Source organism: Gossypium arboreum, chromosome 3, assembly GCF_025698485.1.
Source record: "Gossypium arboreum isolate Shixiya-1 chromosome 3, ASM2569848v2, whole genome shotgun sequence".
NCBI lineage: Eukaryota > Viridiplantae > Streptophyta > Magnoliopsida > Malvales > Malvaceae > Gossypium > Gossypium arboreum.
Genome location: NC_069072.1, coordinates 9,842,017 through 9,862,948, shown reverse-complemented (window position 1 = coordinate 9,862,948; position 20,932 = coordinate 9,842,017). Strand labels below are relative to the sequence as shown.

The 20,932-nt window shown below is 31.3% G+C and overlaps 1 protein-coding gene across 2 annotated transcripts; it reads right to left on the bottom strand.

Moving 5' to 3' along the window:
* Positions 1-2,120: 2,120 nt before the first annotated feature.
* LOC108455129 (calcium uniporter protein 5, mitochondrial-like) lies at positions 2,121-4,655 on the bottom strand. 2 transcript variants are annotated; one of them, XM_053026161.1, is made up of 3 exons: positions 4,348-4,655; positions 4,037-4,281; positions 2,126-2,836 (listed from the first exon to the last, which is right to left on the bottom strand). In XM_053026161.1, exons 1-3 carry the CDS (start codon positions 4,478-4,480, stop codon positions 2,402-2,404), a joined length of 813 nt encoding a protein of 270 aa, XP_052882121.1. In that variant the 5' UTR covers positions 4,481-4,655; the 3' UTR covers positions 2,126-2,401. The 2 variants fall into 2 exon arrangements, with proteins under 2 accessions (XP_052882120.1, XP_052882121.1); XM_053026160.1 differs by having other exon boundaries at positions 2,121-2,836; positions 4,037-4,655.
* Between the last annotated feature and the right edge of the window lie 16,277 nt (positions 4,656-20,932).

The following is a 20,932-nucleotide window of genomic DNA, read 5'->3' as shown; positions in this document are numbered from 1 at the left end:
TAATTAATTATTTTGATTATATGAGCATTCGGTCAAGGTGGAATTGTTTTATGAAATTATATGTTATATATGTATGGAATTAAAAGCTTGAAATTAAATGTGATTACAACTGTATAAGTTGAATTATTTGATTTAAATAATTTAGTATTGTGATGAGATTATGCATTAATTGTTTAATTTGCTTAAGGCTTACTAAGTTAAGTTAGCTTACTCTGTGTATTTTCATTTACTCTGTTTTATAGATTTTGGATTCAAGTTATAAGCTCGAGAATCGTCAGCAAAGTTCATCACACTATCCACTGTTTCGGTATTTATATAGTTGGACTTGAACTATGGTATGCATAGGCTAGAACATACTTTTTAAATGTTGGATTTTTGGTTTGTATGTATATAAGCCATGCGAAAATGGCTTGTTTATTCATGATAAGTTTGGTTTTAATTTTTGAATATGCTATGGACATGTTTGATTGTGGTTTTGATGTTGCGGCTATTATATGTATTTATATGTGAACCATGGTTAATATATTGTCAATGTTGGTAAAGTTATGCCAAAGTATATGTGATTGATATAATTGGTTTGATGTGAAATTGTGGTTGAATATTTTGTTGAATGATATGTTTGATATATAATTGGGAAATATTAGGTAAATGGCTATGATTTGAAATATTGATATTTGGTTATTCATCAATATTTGGTTATGTGATGAAGTAGGTAAGGATAATATATATATATATATATATATATATATATATATATATATATATATATGTCTTTGTTCATTGATTTTAAATATGACTTTAGGTGTGTGAATAACATGTGAAACAACCATGTTTTGATTCGGCAATAAGGTGAATTAGTTTTCGGTGGATGTTAGATAAATTGGGATAACATGTATTTGTTAAATAAATTGGGATAACATGTATTTGATATTAAAAGTAGATTGTTTTGGATATATGGATACATATATATATACATATTTAGCCGAATATGTGAGTGTTGAATTAGTTTTGGAACATGACTAATGTTACTTTGCTTGATAAGTGATAATAATATGTGTGATTATTTGGTTTAGTTCTTGGAAATGTTTTATACGTGTAAAGCGATAGAGTATAATGGAAGTTGACATCAAATAAGGCATATGTATTTTTGCATGTTATATATATATTCGGCTATAGTTTTAATAAATGACCATATGAATAGTAACTTAGGTTTTTAATGAGTAAGTTGGTTGAGATAAAACTTATAATAAGGTTGCATGTATGTATGGTATTAAATAATGTGTAATGAGATGTTTTAATCCTTATGCTTATATTCAGCCTTTTAATAATGATTATAGTGGTATGTTATTTAAGTTATGCGTAACCTGTAAAATTTAGTTTGATTTAGTATTTATTCAAATGTGATGTATTAAGATAATTAATTTCTATGTATATCCATGAATGTCCGAAAGTTGTGTTTGCCTTCTCCACTCCAACACCCTACGGCCACCACTATTGTTGTTCACGAGTCAGGCAGTCACCATCGGTCCACCATCATCGTTCACCAGTCAGGTAGTTACCATCGGTCCACCCGTCAATCTCTTTCAAGTATGAGCAAAATTAAAATTGTAGTCCTTTTTTTTTTCAAGAGCAAACCCGTTACCACTCAACTATAACTCAGTAGCATTTTTGGCATGCAAGTGGCTCATAAAACCAAACCCACTCCTTTTATTCTTCTTATGCTTTTTGCTTTTACAAGTTTTTTCCTTTTCCCTTATGGTTTTATTTAGCGAAAGGTTAACTTAGCTAGATATTGGAAAGGTCTAGTTAATCCATTAAATCTTAAGTTAGTAATTACTTAGACTGCACAATTAAATGTGTGGTAATTGATTAATTGAATTAGTTAAAGTTAGAGTTCCAAATTTTTGAAATTGATTGAGAAACAGATATTTTCATTGTTTTAGTTAAATAAAATCTTCATAATTTGCTTAGGTTAATTTTAGTAGTAATTAGAATTTATTTTCTTGATCTAAATTAGATAAAATTGAATAGTTGGTATTTAGCGGCTTAGAATTTGGTTTTCATGAGAAAAATATCTCCTTATCACTTTACTACTTGATCGATACGTGCATTTGTGTTACGAATTTTCAATCATTGCATATATTAAATATTTTTAAAAAATATCGATAAATCTAAACAATATATCAGAACAAATTAATAGTAGTATGAGCTAATTTTAGGAGAAAAACAGTACATTCACCGCGGTCGGACTACTTTAGTCCTAACTACAATAAAATGACGGTGAAAATTCATTTATACAGATAAACAGAGAAAAGAAAGAATAAGAAGGGAATACTTAGAGATGAGATAATCAATCTTTGTGTTAGGCATCACCTAGTTCTAATTTCAACCCTACATGATTTCAGATAGATGCAGAGGCATCCAGAGGAGTTCTGCACTTATTTTGTAACGCCTTTAATTTGCCAACATCAAAATTATGGTTCAAGAACAATTTTCTCTGCCTGGAAAGAAAAAGCCTCTTCATCAAATCTTGGTACGTGGGATCTCTTGAAGTGAACAGGAAGTAAGCATAGCATATAACTATAATAATGCTGGTGGTAAAATATGTAATCGGTTCCATAACATCCCACGAGAATTCCCAAAATGTTAGCCGGAAGAATAGTCCAACTTGTCCTACAGTTAATCCCAGACCGGTCCAGAGTATACGATGAACTTCCTTATGAGCCTGCACATCAATTTCTTCTTTTTGTTCCAGCAGCCTCTTTAGCTCATCCTTGATAGGATCATCTTCGGAAGCCAATGCAAGAGGCATTGCTTTTCTAACCAGATCCACCACCTAATTAAAATGAGATTGATCTCAGCAAAATTAATCTTGTATATCAACATGGTTCATGATAAGGAAAAAAATTCTAAACGAAGTCAACTATGATGAGTTTTGAGGCAGAAAACAACAAGCACTGCAAATTCATATTTGGCATAAGTGCAAAAGCACTGGGTTGAAAATGCAGCAACATGAGTAAAATTTAGAATTGGTATTCCTACCCAAAGCAAATATTCATGTTAGCGAGCAATCGTTGGGATTTGGAGTTATTAAAAGCATGGAACACAACAGGCAAGTTGTGAAGAATTTTATTGGAGGGGCTCAGGAAAGGAAAAAGAAGTGAAGATAGATTCTGGTGATTAATGGAATTGTTAAAAGATATGTGACTGAAATTCTTGTGGCAAGATAGGGAATCTATGAGGGCGAAGGTCGAGGGTTTGATGTTAATTGGAATATTGTGTTTTAACCTTACTGCATTATTTCTATTTAACTCTGATTAGAATATGGTTTTACAAACCTATAAATAGATGTAATTGTTTTTCCTCTTGTATCATTCGCATTCGGCAAAGTAAATTTTCTTGTTCTCTAAACGTGATTTTTTCTGAAAAGGTTTCCACTTAAAATTTGTGTTCTATTTTTTCTTTACGATACATTATCATTATTAGCATTCTATAATCACAGGAATAAATAACGCATGTATAATGCATCATTTGGTTTAAATAAGGGGTGAAATGGACTTTCGAGGATGAAGGCTTAGAGCAATTTGCCTGAACAAAGTGTTTCAATTTTATCTTAGTCTAAGCACATCATGATAGTAAATATTTAAGAAAAGGAAGTCTTTTGGATGTCATGTATAGATAAAACTTGGCGCTAAAGAACTATTATAGAAGAATAGAAGATATTAAGTGGTAAGTAATGCTAGAAAAACAAAAGACAAGTTTGTAATCAAATATTTATTCGGTAAACCTGAGACTAATATTCTTAGAGATGGAATATTAATAGTTAGATGCTGTGTGTTTCATCATATTTATTTATATTTCCAAGTAGAGAAGCAAGAATAGGAGTCCCGTCCCATTAAAGGTGAAACTGACTACAGTTGAAAAAAGAAGGCCAAGGCAAAGCCACAAAGCATTAGGCTACGAGAAATGAAGCATCTGAATTCTGAATTGGGAAAAAAGGTGGACTGAAGAGACTAATACAAGATAAAAAGGCTACCTTCCCAGGATGAAGATAAACCTTGTCGCGGAATACAAGTACAACACCTGCCTCATCTAAAACCCGTGCCAAAGCAATGGCCTCATTCAGAGATCTAGCAACGTCCATGCTCTTGCAGGCTTCAAGTAGCTCCGAGTAGCCTATCACCTCTTTGCCTTCCATTTCTAGTTTTGTCTTGAGTGATTCCACGTTAACCAGCCTCATCAGCTTCTTAGCCTCCGCGAATGTTAGGTTCTCTAGTCCTCCTGCACTTTTGGAATCAGAGACTGCATTGACATCAGAAGATGAAGAATTTATCCAAAAAATTTTACCGCGGAATGCTGGACTGGTTCTCACTATCATTCCCTCCATCTGCGGACTCTGAGGGGAAGGCAGAGGTCTCCTTCCAACTGCTACAGATATGCTCTGCTTCAAAGCATCGCACCGCCCCAACCTCCTCCACATGCTAATGTATGTAAGAATCTATGTTTTTCTATTAATTTTGAGTGATTAAAAACCAAATCATAGATGTAGTGGGGTTCTTAATTAGTTTCTCTGCTCCTGTTTGTCAACTCTTAGGATTTCTCCATAACGAATCTACAAAATCTAGCTTCTAAAAAGAGAAAATAAAATCCTATACCTAATGAAGAAGAAAAAAACCTTATAAAGAAAATTCCATTCAAGCAAAGTTTTTTTATAGGGTGGTGAGAAAAGGTAGGCAGAACCTACGGTGAAAAGAAAGACCAAGGAAAGCTTCTTCCTCTCATAGACGATAGTCTCATTTACTTTTTTCACGTATCAAATAATTAGGATAAATAGATAAAAGTATATATGAAATTTTAGTTTAATTCAATTTTCATAAATCATATTTGGGTAATTAAATTTAAGGCTTTCAAAATTTTTTTATTGTTGCTTATTCTAGTGGAACGTAAGATGATTTTTACCATATAAAATGCAATCATTTTATGTTTTTCAAGTCAATTTGTGTTGTGTCTTAAAAGAATCAAGCTCTAAAAATAGTCTACTTAAAATAAAAAAACTTTAAAATTCTGGACAAGTTGTAACGATTTTGAATGTTTTAAGCTCCGAACTTTTTTGGTTACTCTTTTTGATAATAAAAAATTTCTTGTTTTAGAATTACATTCCAACTCTAAATTAATATTACTAAAACTACCAAAATTTTTAAAGAGCATAGAGTTTTTTTTTTTTGGTGAATTATAATATCAAGGCAAATCCCAAACAACAAAAGCTACCAGCGCGACTCGAACCCAAGCCAAACCGAAAGTGATGATAACCTAAAATGAGTTAAAAAGTCATCAAGGTTCTAAAATATAGAATATAGAAATTTTAGATTTTATTCCATTTTATTAATATTGTTTGTCAAATTATTTTTATTAAGGTAAACAATATATTAACTTAATTTTGAAATTTTTTTGTTAAATTTATATATTTATATATATATATATATATTACAAATTAAATTATAGAATTACCATACTTGTTCAATTACTTGAGAGGCTATCGAACAATCAAAATGCTTTCTAATTGAAACCCTAAACCAAAAAATGAAATCGAATCACCCAATCAAAATCAACTCTAAAACCCCAAACAAACCCTAAATTAAAACTCAAGTCAAAATCCTAAATTGAAGGCTTTCAACAGATTTGGGTAACTAAATTTAAGGCTTTCTAAAACTTTCTATATTTTTATTAGTATGTTTTCCAAGCTAAATTTTGTTATGTGTTAAAAGAACAAGCTCCCAAAGCAGCCTACTTGAAATATAAACTTTTGAAATTTTGGATAAGTTGTGACAATTTTCAATATTTTAAGCTTCGAATGTTAGACATTTGATTACTCTTTTTGAAAAGGCAAAATTTCTTATTTTAGAATTACATTTCAACTCTAAATTAATATTATTAAAGCCATCAAAATTTTGGACGAGTATATAGTTTTGATAACTTAAAATGAGCCAATAATTAATGGAGATTCAAAAATATAGAATATAAAAAAATTCGATTTTATTTCATTTTAATATTATTTTTTGCCAAATTGTGTTTTATTAAGATAAACATCATATTAAATTAATGTAACGGCCTAATTTTCAGTGGTGTCGGAAATAGTGATTTGAGATCACTAAATTCGAAAAATAAGATTGAACAAGATAGTAATTTAATATTTATGAGTCAAGTAAGAATTTAGAAGAATTTGTGAAATGGTGAAATTAGTGAATTAAAAGAATTTATCAGGTCAAACGGGTCAAAAACGAGGTATCAAGACCTCAAAATTGAAAATCGAGCTATAAATATTTTTATAAATATTTATGGAGTGTCATTGAGTTAGTATTAAAGTTTTGTTAGAAAACTTTAACGTTTGGATAGCTAATTAATTAAAAAGGACTAAATTGAAAATAGCCCAAAATTTGTTAAATTGTGAGTAAATAGCTTAAGTATTTAAAAAGATGGATTTAAAGAGCAATTAGACCCAAAGGTTAATGGCTGGACGGTTTGGGTATGAAATAAGCAAGAAAACAACGTGAACAAGGGGCAAGATTGGAAATAACATAAAAGTTAATAGTTAAATAATGATGTAATTGAAAAATCTAGACATTTCTTCATATTTTCTCAGCCAAAATGCCATAGAAGGTCTGGAGAAAGCTGGTTTTTCATATTTTTACATCATGTGAGTTTAATTCTTACTTTTTCTTGATAATTTTTATATTTTTATGACTTTTACAATTACGTCCACTTATAGAATTCATTAGTTTTTGATTTTATGGGTGAAATTGGAAGTTACCCTGGATGGATAAGGGAATTTTATGATGAATTATTATGAAATTTAAGTTCTAATTTCATATTAAGGTGGTTTTATTAAGTGATTTTGATAGGAAATGATAGTTAGGACCTAATTGTAAAAAAGTTGTGAATTGAAGGTTTCTATTGAAATTAAGAATATAAAAGGTTTTGAAATAGTTTATAATGATAAAATAAAGTGTTAATTGAGAAAAATTAGTTCAATTGATGGGTGAATTGAGCAGGGACTAAATTGTGAAAACTGTAAATTTTGGGGTAAAAGTGTAATTTCAAAATTTGAACAGCATAAATTGTGAAGTGAAATAGAAATCAAATAAATGCTAATGAGTAGAAATATTTTATATTATAGATCAAGAATCCAAAGAAAAACGAGGAAAAGAAAAAGTTGCGGAATAGTCTCTAAATTTCAATATCTTCTACAAATTAGCCGGGTAAGTTCATATGGTTGAATTTAGATGTTTATTTGTGAATGATTGAAGTATATAATGTGTTATTATATATGAAATTTTTTGTGGGATTGTGTAAATTTTGTTAATGAAAGAATAAATGTGGAAATGCAAATTAGGAAAAACGCAGGATTGAGTACGTTCGTATCGTGACGTGTGATGAATTGACGGATAAGACCATGGTTGTTCCATGGCAAAGTGTGAAATGTAGGTATGGTATCATCTATACTGAGTTGTGAAATGTAGGTATGGTATTATCCATACTGAGTTGTGAAATCTAGGTATGGTATTATCAAATCCATACTGAGTTAAGAAATGTAGGTATGGCATTTCCCATACCGAGTTGAAAAATGTAGGTATGGTATTTCAATGAGGAAAACCATACTGAGTTGTGAATCGTGGCATTGAGCAATGACGTACTCAATTTCGTAAGCCGTTTCCTAATTTGATTATAAGAAATAAAAGAGAAGTGATCCAAATGAAAGAGATTGAGTAGTTGTTATTGTTGAGCTCAACTATGTGAATTATTATAACAATGGTTGTGAATCACAGGAAACTTTAGTAAATGTTTTGGTATTGTTTGGAAATATTATGTTTGGTAAGCATTACTTTTAAACCTATGAACTTACTAAGCTTCAATAAGCTTACTTGTGTGTGTTTGATATTTTTATGTAGATTGAATTGAAGTGAAGTTAGTAGATCAGATCAACACAACAAAGCACGCTATCCAGATCAATTCCGGTAGCTTTTGTTTTATGTTTGAAGATTTATATGGCATGTATAGAGTTTAAATGAAATGAAGTAAAGATGTCAACATTTTGTACTAAAACAGCTTTTTGGTCGAGAGCAGATAGTTTGAATTTGAAAATTCACCATAAATTATGAAAATCTAATTAGAGGTTGAATAAAATATGAAATTAAATCTTATTGAATCTAGTTTCACATAGAAGAAACGGTGTAAGCAAAAGACTTTCATATCGGAGATATTTGAATTTTTGGGAGACAAGGTCGAGTGATTTTGAACTCCCTGCTCGATTTGTAAAAATCATTACAAATTGTAAAAAATATTTAGGAGTCATACTATATATGTATGGATTCATTATTGAGTATATTTTAAGAGAAACAATCATCTTGGTTATTTGAATTCTGTACATGGAGAAATTTGGTTCGTAGTACACAGGGGTTAGAGTAGCCAAACCCTGAAACATGGGAGACTTCAACTAATAAACTGTACTAATTGGCCCAACCAAAAATTCTAGAAAACAATCAGTAAGTAGATATATGAGCCTAGATTTGGGGAAAATTTACGGATTTGGATTTCGAGTTTTTAACTCGAGATATGATTTTTTTATGTCTCATGCTTGCAGTTGGACAGCTTGTTTGAACAGTGTGATATAAATTGTTTGAATTTGTTTAAGTGCTCAAATAAGTTTAGTAATGCCTTGTGCTCGACTCCGGCGATGGTCTCGGGTAAAGGGGGCGTTACATTTATTGGTATCAGAGCTTTGGTTTAGTCGATTCTCGGAACGAATTTGATGTGTAAAGTGTTTAAAAATACATGCCATATAAATCTGTGATAGTGTGATGTGAATGATCCGATCTAATTACTAATTTTTGTTATAGATTATAAAGATGTCTGATAGACCCGATGGTGCTAGTCAGGAAGAGGAAGTTAATAGTAGAATACAGACTTCTGAGCAGGGAACAAGTGGTAATGTCCCGATTTCTTTGATGAGAGAGGAAGAACTTAAAAATATGATTTACGGATTAATGAATCAGTGGTATCATGAAACAATACAAGGAAGAAGTCAGGCATAACAACCTCCTCCTCCCCGTACTGTATACCAGTTACAACTCCGGTTGCTCCTCCTTTAACAGATGAATCTAGCAAAAGAACACCGATTGAAAAACTTAGAAAGTTTGGAGCTGAAGAATTTCGAGGGAGATCGGACGATAATCCGGTTAAAGCAGAGTATTGGTTAAAGAGTTTAGAGAGAGTTTTTCAACAGATGATGTGTTCTCCGGAGGACTATTTGAGGTGTGCAGTTTCACTATTGAAAGAAGAAGCGTATAATTGGTGGGAAACCATTGAGGCAGTGGTACTTGCAGATAAACTTACCTGGGAATTCTTCCAAAACGAATTTAAGAAGAAGTATGTGGGAAAGAGATATTTAGATAAGAAGAAGAGAGAATTTCTTAATCTTCGACAAGGGAATAAAATAGTGGCCGAATATGATAGAGAATTTGTATATCTCAGTAGATATGCTAGGGATGTTGTACCGACAGAGGAAGAAATGTGCATTAGATTTGAAGAAGGGCTTAATGATGAAATCAGAATGATGATTGGAGGTATAGAGATTCGAGAATTTGTGATTCTGTCTGATCGAGCTCAAAAGATGGAAGAAGTGTATAACAAAAAGATGCAAAGAGAAAGAAGAGGTAAAGAGGTAAACAAAAGAAGTTTCTTTAGACCAACTTCGACTCTTCCGGCCAAAAAGTTCAGAGATGATTCTAGTCGACCTGTTACAATCCCGGAACGATCGAATAAAAGTAAAACTACTCAACAAGATGTCGAAGTAACTAAGAAACCAGCAGCTAGTGTTAGTAGTGTGCAAAATATTCCGAGACTTAGATGTAAAAATTATGGTAGATTTCATATTGGTGAGTGTTGGGGAAGAGCCGGAGCTTGCTATAAATGTGGTGGAACTGATCATTTTATTCGGGACTGTCCTCAATTATTAAAAGAAGATAGAAAACAAGGGGAGAAGCAAGCAAATACTCCTCAAAAAGGTAAACGTTTGGGTCAAAGTAGTGTTGCTGGGACTGTTCATTTAGGAACGAGAGATACTGGAGCTCAATCAGAGACAAGAGTACCTGTACGTACATATGCTATCCGGGCAAGGGAAGAAGCTTCTGCTCCAGATGTGATAGCTAGTAATTTCTATCTTTTTGATGATTCTGTGTATGCTTTAATTGATCCTGGATCTACACATTCATATATTTGCACTGCATTAATGTCAGAAAAGAAAATGACTATTGAGTCCACTGACCTTGAATTGCAAGTCACTAATCCACTAGGGCAAAGTGTGTTGGTTAATTTAATATGTCGGAATTGTCCACTGAAAATACAAGGCTGTAAATTCTCTGCTGATTTAATGTTGTTACCTTTTCGAGAATTTGATGTTATTCTTGGAATGGATTGGTTGATTAAACACGATGTCATAGTGAATTGTAGAGAAAAACAGTTATATGCGAAATTTAGTAAATGTGAGTTTTGGCTTCATGAGGTTGGATTTCTGGGTCATATTATATCAGCTGAAGGAATTCGTGTGGATCCAAGTAAAGTTTCGGCAGTGGTGAATTGGAAAACATCAAAGAATATAACTGAAGTGCGAAGTTTTCTAGGATTAGAAGGATACTATCGCCATTTTGTAAAGAATTTTTCCATGATTGCTTCACCTATGACTCATTTATTACAGAAAAATGTTGAGTTTGTGTGGTCTGATGAAAGTCAGCAGAGCTTTGATCAGTTAAAGAAAATGTTAACAGAAGCTCCAGTCTTGACTCAACCAGAATCAAGTATACCGTATGTTGTGTACAGTGATGCATCTTTAAGTGGTTTGGGTTGTGTGTTAATGCAGTCGAGAAAGGTGGTGGCTTATGCTTCACGGTAATTAAAACCACATGAAAAGAATTACCCTACACATGATCTTGAGTTAGTTGCAATTGTTTTTGCTTTAAAAATTTGGAGACACTATTTATATGGTGAGAAGTGTTATATGTATACAGATCAAAAAAGTTTGAAATACTTAATGACTCAGAAGGAACTGAACTTAAGATAGAGACGGTGGTTAGAGTTGCTGAAAGACTATGATTTGGTTATTGACTATCATCCAGGGAAAGCTAATGTAGTTGCTGATGCACTAAGTCGAAAGTCATCTTTGTTTGCACTTTGGGCAATGAATGCTCATTTGGCTCTTAATGAAGAAGGTGCTGTATTAGTAGAATTGAAGGTAAAACCAATGTTTCTTCAACAAATTCAGAAGCTGCAGAATGAAGATCCAAAATTGGTGCTGAAACGGCAAATGGTTTGGGATAATTTAGATTCAGAGTTCAATATTGATGATGAAGGTATATTACGCTATCATAATAGGATTTGTGTTCCAAATAATTCTGATTTAAAGAATGATATTCTTTTTGAAGCACATAATAGTATGCATTCTATTCATCCAGGTAGTACAAAAATGTATGGTGATCTGAAAAAGACATATTGGTGGCCTGGTATGAAAAGAGAAATTTCAGAATTTATTGCAAAATGTTTGATTTGCCAGCAAGTTAAAGCAGAGCATCAAGTGCCAACGGGTTTATTACAACCCATTATGATTCCTGAATGGAAATGGGTGCATATTTCAATAGATTTTGTGTCAGGATTGCCTGTGACTCCAAGAAAGAAAGATTCGATATGGGTGATTGTTGATAGATTGAAAAAGTCAACATACTTTATTCCAGTCAGAACAGATTTTTCACTTAATAAGTTAGCAGAATTGTATGTGTCAGAGATTGTGAGACTACATGGAGTTCCAATATCTATCATTTCAGACCGGGATCCGAGGTTTACTTCAAGATTTTGGAATAAATTGCAAGAAGCTTTAGGCACCAGATTGAATTTTAGTACTGCATTTCATCCTCAAACAGATGGACAGTCAGAGCGAGTGATTCAAATTTTAGAAGATATGTTAAGATGTTGTATACTCGAGTTTGGTGATAGTTGGGAAAGGTATTTACCGTTGGCTGAGTTTGCTTACAACAATAGCTATCAGTCTAGTATAACAATGGCACCATTTGAGGCTCTTTATGGTAGAAAATGCAAGACTCCATTGTGTTGGTCTGAATTGAATGAATCAAAAATAGTTGGGGTTGATTTGATTCGAGAAACCGAAGAGAAAGTCCGGATTATTCGAGATAGTCTAAAAGTTGCTTAAGATCGTCAGAAGTCATATGCGGATTTAAAACGAAGAGACATAGAATATGCAGTGGGTGATCGAGTATTTTTAAAAGTTTCACCATGGAAAAGGGTGTTACGATTTGGTAAAAAGGGAAAATTAAGTCTGAGATTCATAGGGCCATATGAAATTGTGGAAAAGGTTGGTCCTGTGGCTTATCGTTTGGCTTTACCTTCGGAACTTGAGAAGATTCACAATGTGTTTCATGTGTCTATGCTAAGGCGGTATAGGTCAGATCCTTCACACGTAATTCCCCATACTGAAATTGAGCTTCAACTAGATATGACTCATTCAGAAGAACCAGTGAAGATTTTGGCTCGTGAAGTTAAAGAATTGCGGAACAAAAGAGTACCATTGGTTAAAGAATTATGGCATCGACATGGTATGGAGGAGGCAACCTAGGAAACAGAGGAGTCAATGAGATCACAGTATCCAAATCTATTTTCAGGTAACAAATTTCGAGGACGAAATTTTTAAAAGGGGGGGAGAGTTGTAACGGCCTAATTTTCAGTGGTGTCGGAAATGGTGATTTGAGATCACTAAATTCGAAAAATAAGATTGAACAAGATAGTAATTTAATATTTATGAGTCAAGTAAGAATTTAGAAGAATTTGTGAAATGGTAAAATTGAATTAAAAGAATTTATTAGGTCAAAAACGAGGTATCGAGACCTCAAAATTGAAAATCAAGCTATAAATATTTTTATAAATATTTATGGAGTGTCATTGAGTTAGTATTAAAGTTTTGTTAGAAAATTTTAACGTTTGGATAGCTAATTAATTAAAAAGGACTAAATTGAAAATAGCGCAAAATGTGTTAAATTGTGAGTAAATAACTTAAGTATTTAAAAAGATGGATTTAAAGAGCAATTAGACCCAAAGGTTAATGGCTGGACGGTTTGGGTATGAAATAAGCAAGAAAACAATGTGAACAAGGGGCAAAATTGGAAATATCATAAAAGTTAATAGTTAAATAATGATGTAATTGAAAAATCTAGACATTTCTTCATATTTTCTCAGCCAAACCACCATAGAAGGTCTGGAGAAAGCTGGTTTTTCATATTTTTACATCATGTGAGTTTAATTCTTACTTTTTCTTGATAATTTTTATATTTTTATGACTTTTACAATTAGGTCCACTTATAGAATTCATTAATTTTTGATTTTATGGGTGAAATTGGAAGTTACCCTGGATGGATAAGGGAATTTTATGATGAATTATTATGAAATTTAAGTTCTAATTTCATATTAAGGTGGTTTTATTAAGTGATTTTGATAGGAAATGATATTTAGGACCTAATTGTGAAAAAAGTTGTGAATTGAAGGTTGCTGTTGAAATTCAGAATATAAAAGGTTTTGAAATAGTTTATAATGATAAAATAAAGTGTTAATTGAGAAAATTAGTTCAATTGATGGGTGAATTGAGCAGGACTAAATTGTGAAATCAGTAAATTTTGGGGTAAAAGTGTAATTTCAAAATTTGAACAGCATAAATTGTGAAGTGAAATAGAAATCAAATAAATGCTAATGAGTAGAAATATTTTATATTATAGATCAAGAATCCAAAGAAGAACGAGGAAAAGAAAAAGTTGCGGAATAGTCTCTAAATTTCAATATCTTCTACAAATTAGCCGGGTAAGTTCATATGGTTGAATTTAGATGTTTATTTGTGAATGATTGAAGTATATAATGTGTTATTATATATGAAATTTTTTGTGGGATTGTGTAAATTTTGTTAATGAAAGAATAAATGTGGAAATGCAAATTAGGAAAAACGCAGGATTGAGTACGTTCATATCGTGATGTGTGATGAATTGACGGATAAGACCATGGTTGTTCCATGGCAAAGTGTGAAATGTAGGTATGGTATCATCCATACTGAGTTATGAAATGTAGGCATGGTATTATCCATACTGAGCTGTGAAATAATGTAGGTATGGTATTATCAAATCCATACTGAGTTAAGAAATGTAGGTATGGCATTTCCCATACTGAGTTGAAAAATGTAGGTATGGTATTTCAATGAGGAAAACCATACTGAGTTGTGAATCGTGGCATTGAGCAACGACGTACTCAATTTCGTAAGCCGTTCCCTAATTTGATTATAAGAAATAAAAGAAAAGTGATCCAAATGAAAGAGATTGAGTAATTGTTATTGTTGAGCTCAACTATGTGAATTATTATAACAATGGTTGTGAATCGCAGGAAACTTTAGTAAATGTTTTGGTATTGTTTGGAAATATTATGTTTGGTAAGCATTACTTTTAAACCTATGAACTTACTAAGCTTCAATAAGCTTACTTGTGTGTGTTTGATATTTTTATGTAGATTGAATTAAAGTGAAGTTAGTAGATCGGATCAACACAACAAAGCACGCTATCCAGATCAATTCCGGTAGCTTTTGTTTTATGTTTGAAGATTTATATGGCATGTATAGAGTTTAAATGAAATGAAGTAAAGATGTCAACATTTTGTACTAAAACAGTTTTTGGTCAGTAGCAGTAGTTTGAATTTGAAAATTCACCATAAATTATGAAAATATAATTAGAGGTTGAATAAAATATGAAATTAAATCTTATTGAATCTAGTTTCACATAGAAGAAACAGTGTAAGCAAAAGACTTTCATATCAGGAGATATTTGAATTTTTGTGAGACAAGGTCAGAGTGATTTTGAACTCCCCTGTTCTGATTTGTAAAAAATCATTACAAATTGTACAAAAATATTTAGGAGTCATACTATATATGTATGGATTCATTATTGAGTCTATTTTTAAGAGAAACAATCGTCTTGGTTATTTGAATTCTGTACATGGAGAAATTTGGTTCGTAGTACACAAGGGTTAGAGTAGCCAAACCCTGAAACAGGGGAGACTTCAACTAATAAACTGTACTAATTGGCCCAACCAAAAATTCTAGAAAAAAATTAGTAAGTATATATATGAGCCTAGATCTGGGGAAAATTTACGGATTTGGATTTCGAGTTTTGTAACTCGAGATATGATTTTTTTTGCGTCTGTAACGCAGTTGGACAGCTTGTCTGGAAAGTGTGATATAAATTGTTTGAATTTGTTTAAGTGCTCAAATAAGTTTAGTAATGCCTCGTGCTCGACTCCGGCGATGGTCTCGGATAAAGGGGGCGTTACAATTAATTTTTAAATTTATTTGTTGAATTTATATATTTATATATATTACAAAGTTATAGAATTCTCATACTTGTTTAGTTACTTGAGAAGTTATCAAATAAAAATGAATTTGAATTCCTAAATTGAAATTGAATCTAAAACCCTAAACCCTAAATTAAAACCTAAGTCGAAATCCCAAATTGAAAGCTTTCAACGGATTTAGGTAACTAAATTTAAGGCTTTCAAAAACCTTCTATTGTTGCTCATTCTAGTCGAAGTGAGATGATTTCTATTGTATGAAATGTGATCTTTCCATTGGTATGTATTTCAAGCCAAGTTGACTTTTACTTTAAAAGAATCAAACTCCCAAAGTAGTTTAATTGAAACAGAAAACTTTGAAATTCTAAGCAAGTTGTGACTATTTTCAATGTTTTGAGCCCAAAATCTTACGACTTTTGGTAACTATTTTTTATAAAAAAAAAAATATTGCTTTAGAATCACATTGAAAATCTAAATTAATATTCTAAAACCCACCAAAATTTTGAAAGAGTAGAGTTTTGATTGCTTAAAATGAGCCCAAAATCCACATTTGTTTAGTTACTCAAGAGATTATCACACATTCGAAATGCTATGGAATCGAAGCCCTAGACCAAAGCCAAAACCAAAACCGTAAACTGAAACTAAAATCATAAATCTAAACCTTAATCGAAGCTAGAACCTGAAAACAAAACCTCAAACTAAAACCCAAGTTGAAACCGCAAATTAAGACTTTCAACATATTGCATTCTAAAACCTTCTATTGTTGCTTATTCTTCTCAAACATTAGGTGATTTCTATTGCATGAAATATTATCTTTCCATTGGTAGGTTTTTCTAGCCAAATAGAATTATGTCTTGAAAGGACCAAGCTCTCAAAGTAGCCAACTTGAAACAGAAAACTTTGAAATTTTGGACAAGTTGTGAGGATTTTCAATGATTTGAACCCCCAAATCTTAGGCTTTTGGTTAATCTTTTTGATTAAACAAAATTTCATATTTCAGAATTAAATTTGAACCTTAAATTAATATTCTTAAAACAGTCAAAATTTTGAAAGAGTATACAGTTTTGATTTCTTAAAATGAGCCAAAAAGTTATGGAAAATCTCAAATATAAAGTAAAAAATCAATTTTATTTCATTTTAATAGTATTGTTTGCCAAATTATGTTTTATTAAGGTAAAAAACATATTAAATTAATTATGAAATTTTTTTGTTGAATTTTTATATTTATATATATATACTATAAAATTGTAGAATTTTCACATTTGTTTAATTATTGGGAGATTACCGTTCAACCAAAATGCCATGGGATCAAAACCCTAGGATGAAGCCAAAATGAACCCCAAACTTAAACTAAAACAATAACCTTAAAACAAAAGCAAATCTAAACCCAAACCTAAAACCTAAGTCGAAACCTAAAACTTATAGCTTTTAAAACCACCAAAATTTTGAAAGAGCATTTAGTTTTGATTGCTTAAAATGAGCCAAAAAGTAATGGAAATTTTAAAATATAGAGTACAATTTTTTTGAATTTATTTCATTTTAATATTATTGTTGGCCAAATTATGTTTTATTAAGGCAAACAACATATTAAATTAATTGTGAAATTTTATTTTGAATTTTTATTTTTATACATATTACAAAATTGTAGAAGTTTTATAGTTGTTTAGTTACTCAAGAGATTACCACCCAATAGAAAGGAATCGAAACCCTAAAACGAAGCCAAAACATAAATCTCACACTGCAACTAAAATCATAACCCTAAATAAAAAGTAAATCTAAAAATCTAAACCAAAACCCTATATTGAAACCTAAGTCGAAATCCCAAATTTACGACTTTCAACAAATTTAGGTAACTAAATTTAAGGCTTTCTAAAGCCTTATATTGTTTCTCATTTTGACTCGTGAGATGATTTCTATTGTATGAAATGCAATTTTTTCATTTGTATGTTTTCCAAGCCAAATTGTATTATGTGTTAAAAGAACTAAACTCCTAAAGTCGCCTACTTGAAACAAAACATTTTGAAATTCTTGGTAAGTTGTGACAATTTTCAATGTTTTGGGCCTCAAAATATTAGGCTTTAAATTTCTCATTTTGATAAAAAATTAACTTGTTTTAGAATTACATTTAAACATTAAATTAATATTCTTTAAACAGCTAAAATTTTGAAAGAGCATTGAGCTAAAAATTCATGGAAGTTCTAAAATATAGAGTAAATTTTTTTAATTTTACTTTATTTTAATATTATTGTTGGATAAATTATGTTTTATTAAGGTAAATAACATATCAAATTAATCTTGAATTTTTATTTTATTTTATATTTATATATTACAAAATTATAAAATTTTGACAATTATTTAATTACTCAAAAGATTACCGCACAACCGAAATATCATAAAATTGAGTATTAAAATATGCTGAGAGAATTTGACATTAAATAAAACAATTAATATTATATTAAGAATATGATAACTTTTTAAAATGGATTACTACAGATGATTTATTAAAAACTGAGCAACACCCATCTCGATTAGGAGAGACACCCAACATCAATAATAAAGTCTTCTCTCTTATCTGACCTCCCCGCCAACATCCCCCCATTCCCCACCTTTCCTTTCTCTGTAAGTAACCAAATATCTTCTCAATTTACCTTTGGATTTGTTTGTAAAGGTAAGGCCGTCTCTGTCTGCTAGCAATTTACATTCTGTGTTGCCTGCCTTTCTTTTTCTTTCCAAAGTCTCTGTTACCATTTTCATCTCTTTTATGGAAAAATTTTAAGGACATTGTTGGATATTTCCTTTTAATTTCCATTTTCTCATCCATTTCTTATGCTCTTGCTAAACCGTTGTTCAATTTACTTGGTTGAGTTACTAGTATGATGTTCTTATATATACCTTATGGTAATTATTTGTTTTGAACAGGACTTTGCAACTGTTGTTTTCTAACAGATAGGTTTGCACATGTCTTTGATTCAATTTCGTCTTTCTCTGTCTTTCTCTACCAGCAGTATGGCGGATTTGCGCTCCTTTTCAACTAAAGAATTTTATTGGCTCGCATCATGCTTTTGGGGCATCATCACCTGCAAACTAGTAAGTAGTCCAATATGCTTTTGCTTTTATCAACGACATTTTTGGTGGATTGGAATTTTTTTCAGCTCTTTCTTCTTCGTAGATTTCGATCAAATTCAATGGCTTTTATTAATCTTCTTTTTCATTTCCATCTTTTATAAATTCAATACACTCTAATCTTGGCACTCGGTAAACCATCCTCAGCCTTATCTAGTTCGTGTTACTTAAAATTTGTTCCTAAATCTTGTTGATAGATTTGCTCCATTGGTAGCTTTTTTTTTTTTTTTTTTTCTGGGAATGGTAATAATTATGGTTGTATAAAATTGCTTAGAATCATATTCGGCCAGTTTCTGCCATTTATTTTTATCAAGAATTTAGGAATAGGCTTTGAAATTGGCAATTAAGAAAAAGAGAATGGCTGTGAATAGTACCTTAAAGCAGAGAGGAAGAATAGGTTGGTTGAGAAAAAAATGGTTTGGCACCAACAATGATGCAACTAAATTGTACTGACGCTCATAAAAGACCTGCCTTCCCGAGATTCTATCCTCAAATGAAGCATAAAAGGGTTTGGGAAACTTAGGATAAGACAGCTCCACACTGACGACTAAAAGACCCTGGTAGTGGTTCCACTTTTGGACCTGTATCTTTGAATTTTGGGTCAAAGTTATCCATATCTACATTTGCTGTCCATGCCCAAGTTGGAGTAGTTTATTAGGTTTGTTCTAAGTTGCCAAAGTTTGTGGACCATTTAGGGAAATTAGCGAAACCAACTGAAGATTAGATTTAAACCACTTTATCTTAGGTTGATCTATTTAGAACTGCCTATAACTGCAGTATTAGGTTTGTCATCAGTACAACAGAATTCACATTTCACTTTTAGAATACAGAATGTACATATTTATCTAATTTCTGATACTCATATTCAGATATTCTTACAGTGGGAGTATTTAAAATTTCCAAACAAAAGAATCATGCATTGGAAACATAATGCAATTCTATCATTAAATATCATAAGTTGGCTTTAGCTTTAGAAGTAAATTGAGTAGCTGCATAAGAATTTCCTTTTTATATAGTAATGGTAATTTCACTTCTCTTTTTGGGTCTGTGTTGAAATGTTTACGAGATTAACGCAACCTATTGAGTTATATGTCTTTTTAAACTATGTTACCTAGACTCTTCATATTTTTTTTCTAAAATATGATGATCTAAATATATGGAAAAACTTTAAAAGGATTAGTATACCCATGTTGGACGCATCCTTATATTGTATCTGACACTGACCCTCGATTCTAAGTAACAGCCTTTTAATGTTTTGAGATAGTCTCTCTCCCTCTATTTAAGTTCTAAATATGATTGATATTATTCTTGCAGGTCTATGATATAAAAGGTTTTATCAGCCCTTTTTGTTTCAAAGGATATGAAAACTAAGTGATAAAGAAAAAGTGGAATGGAACAATCGGTGCACTTTTGTCCTATGCTCTTTTCTTCTTTTCCTTTTTCTTATATAAAAAATTGTTCAAAGTATAACTTTCTTTCCTAAATTTATCTTGTACAGGGGATTTTCAACTTTCCATGCTTTAATTGCAGCATGGGCTTCTCTTTACCTCCTGCTATTCTCATATCTTTTTGACGAGGATTCCAGTAATTACTTGATTGTTAATTGAAGCTCTATTATATCGAACATGATCTTAGGGGTAAGCTACGATTTTATCAATATGTGAACTGATTGTCTGGGTTTATTCTTTTCCTTTGATTAACATAGCCATGGGAGTTCAAATTAGTTTATAAGATGCACTAATATTTGGACTACCAATTTCTATAATTTAATGGTATGTGGTTTGCAAAATATGTTCAATGCTGCTTTACAATTTGCTAAACTTTGATCATGATGACTTTCTTTTCCTTGCCTGTAACATGCTTGGTTTTATTTGTTGATGGTTAACTTGAAACATATTTTTTATTATTTTTTTCCTAATCATTCTCTTGTACGGTTCTCTATTGGTTATTTTCTATTAGACTTGGCAATGGTGTATTGGCATTTCCCAGCTTTAGGAGGTCTGGAGTATGTAAGTAGAGAATCATGCCTGATGTTATTTATATTACTGCTATGAATTGGTCCCGTTCCCAAAGCAATTTGATTCAAAGCATTTGCTTAACCAATAATTGTGTTTCTTCAAATAAGCTTTTGGCATTTTGCTGCTCTATCCTTGAAATATTGGACCAACTAACATGTCCATTTTGAAATTGAATGCTTAGGATTTGTTTGGCGTAGATCTTTTATAAGAAACCGTTGTTCAAGTAGATCTCTTCTAGTGCTGTAAAAGATAAAATACTTAATGTAAACTATATAATAATATACATTTTTCTAATAAATAAAAAATATTTAAAAAAACCCTAAACTTTATTAAACTGAGGGTTTTGTTGATACTAT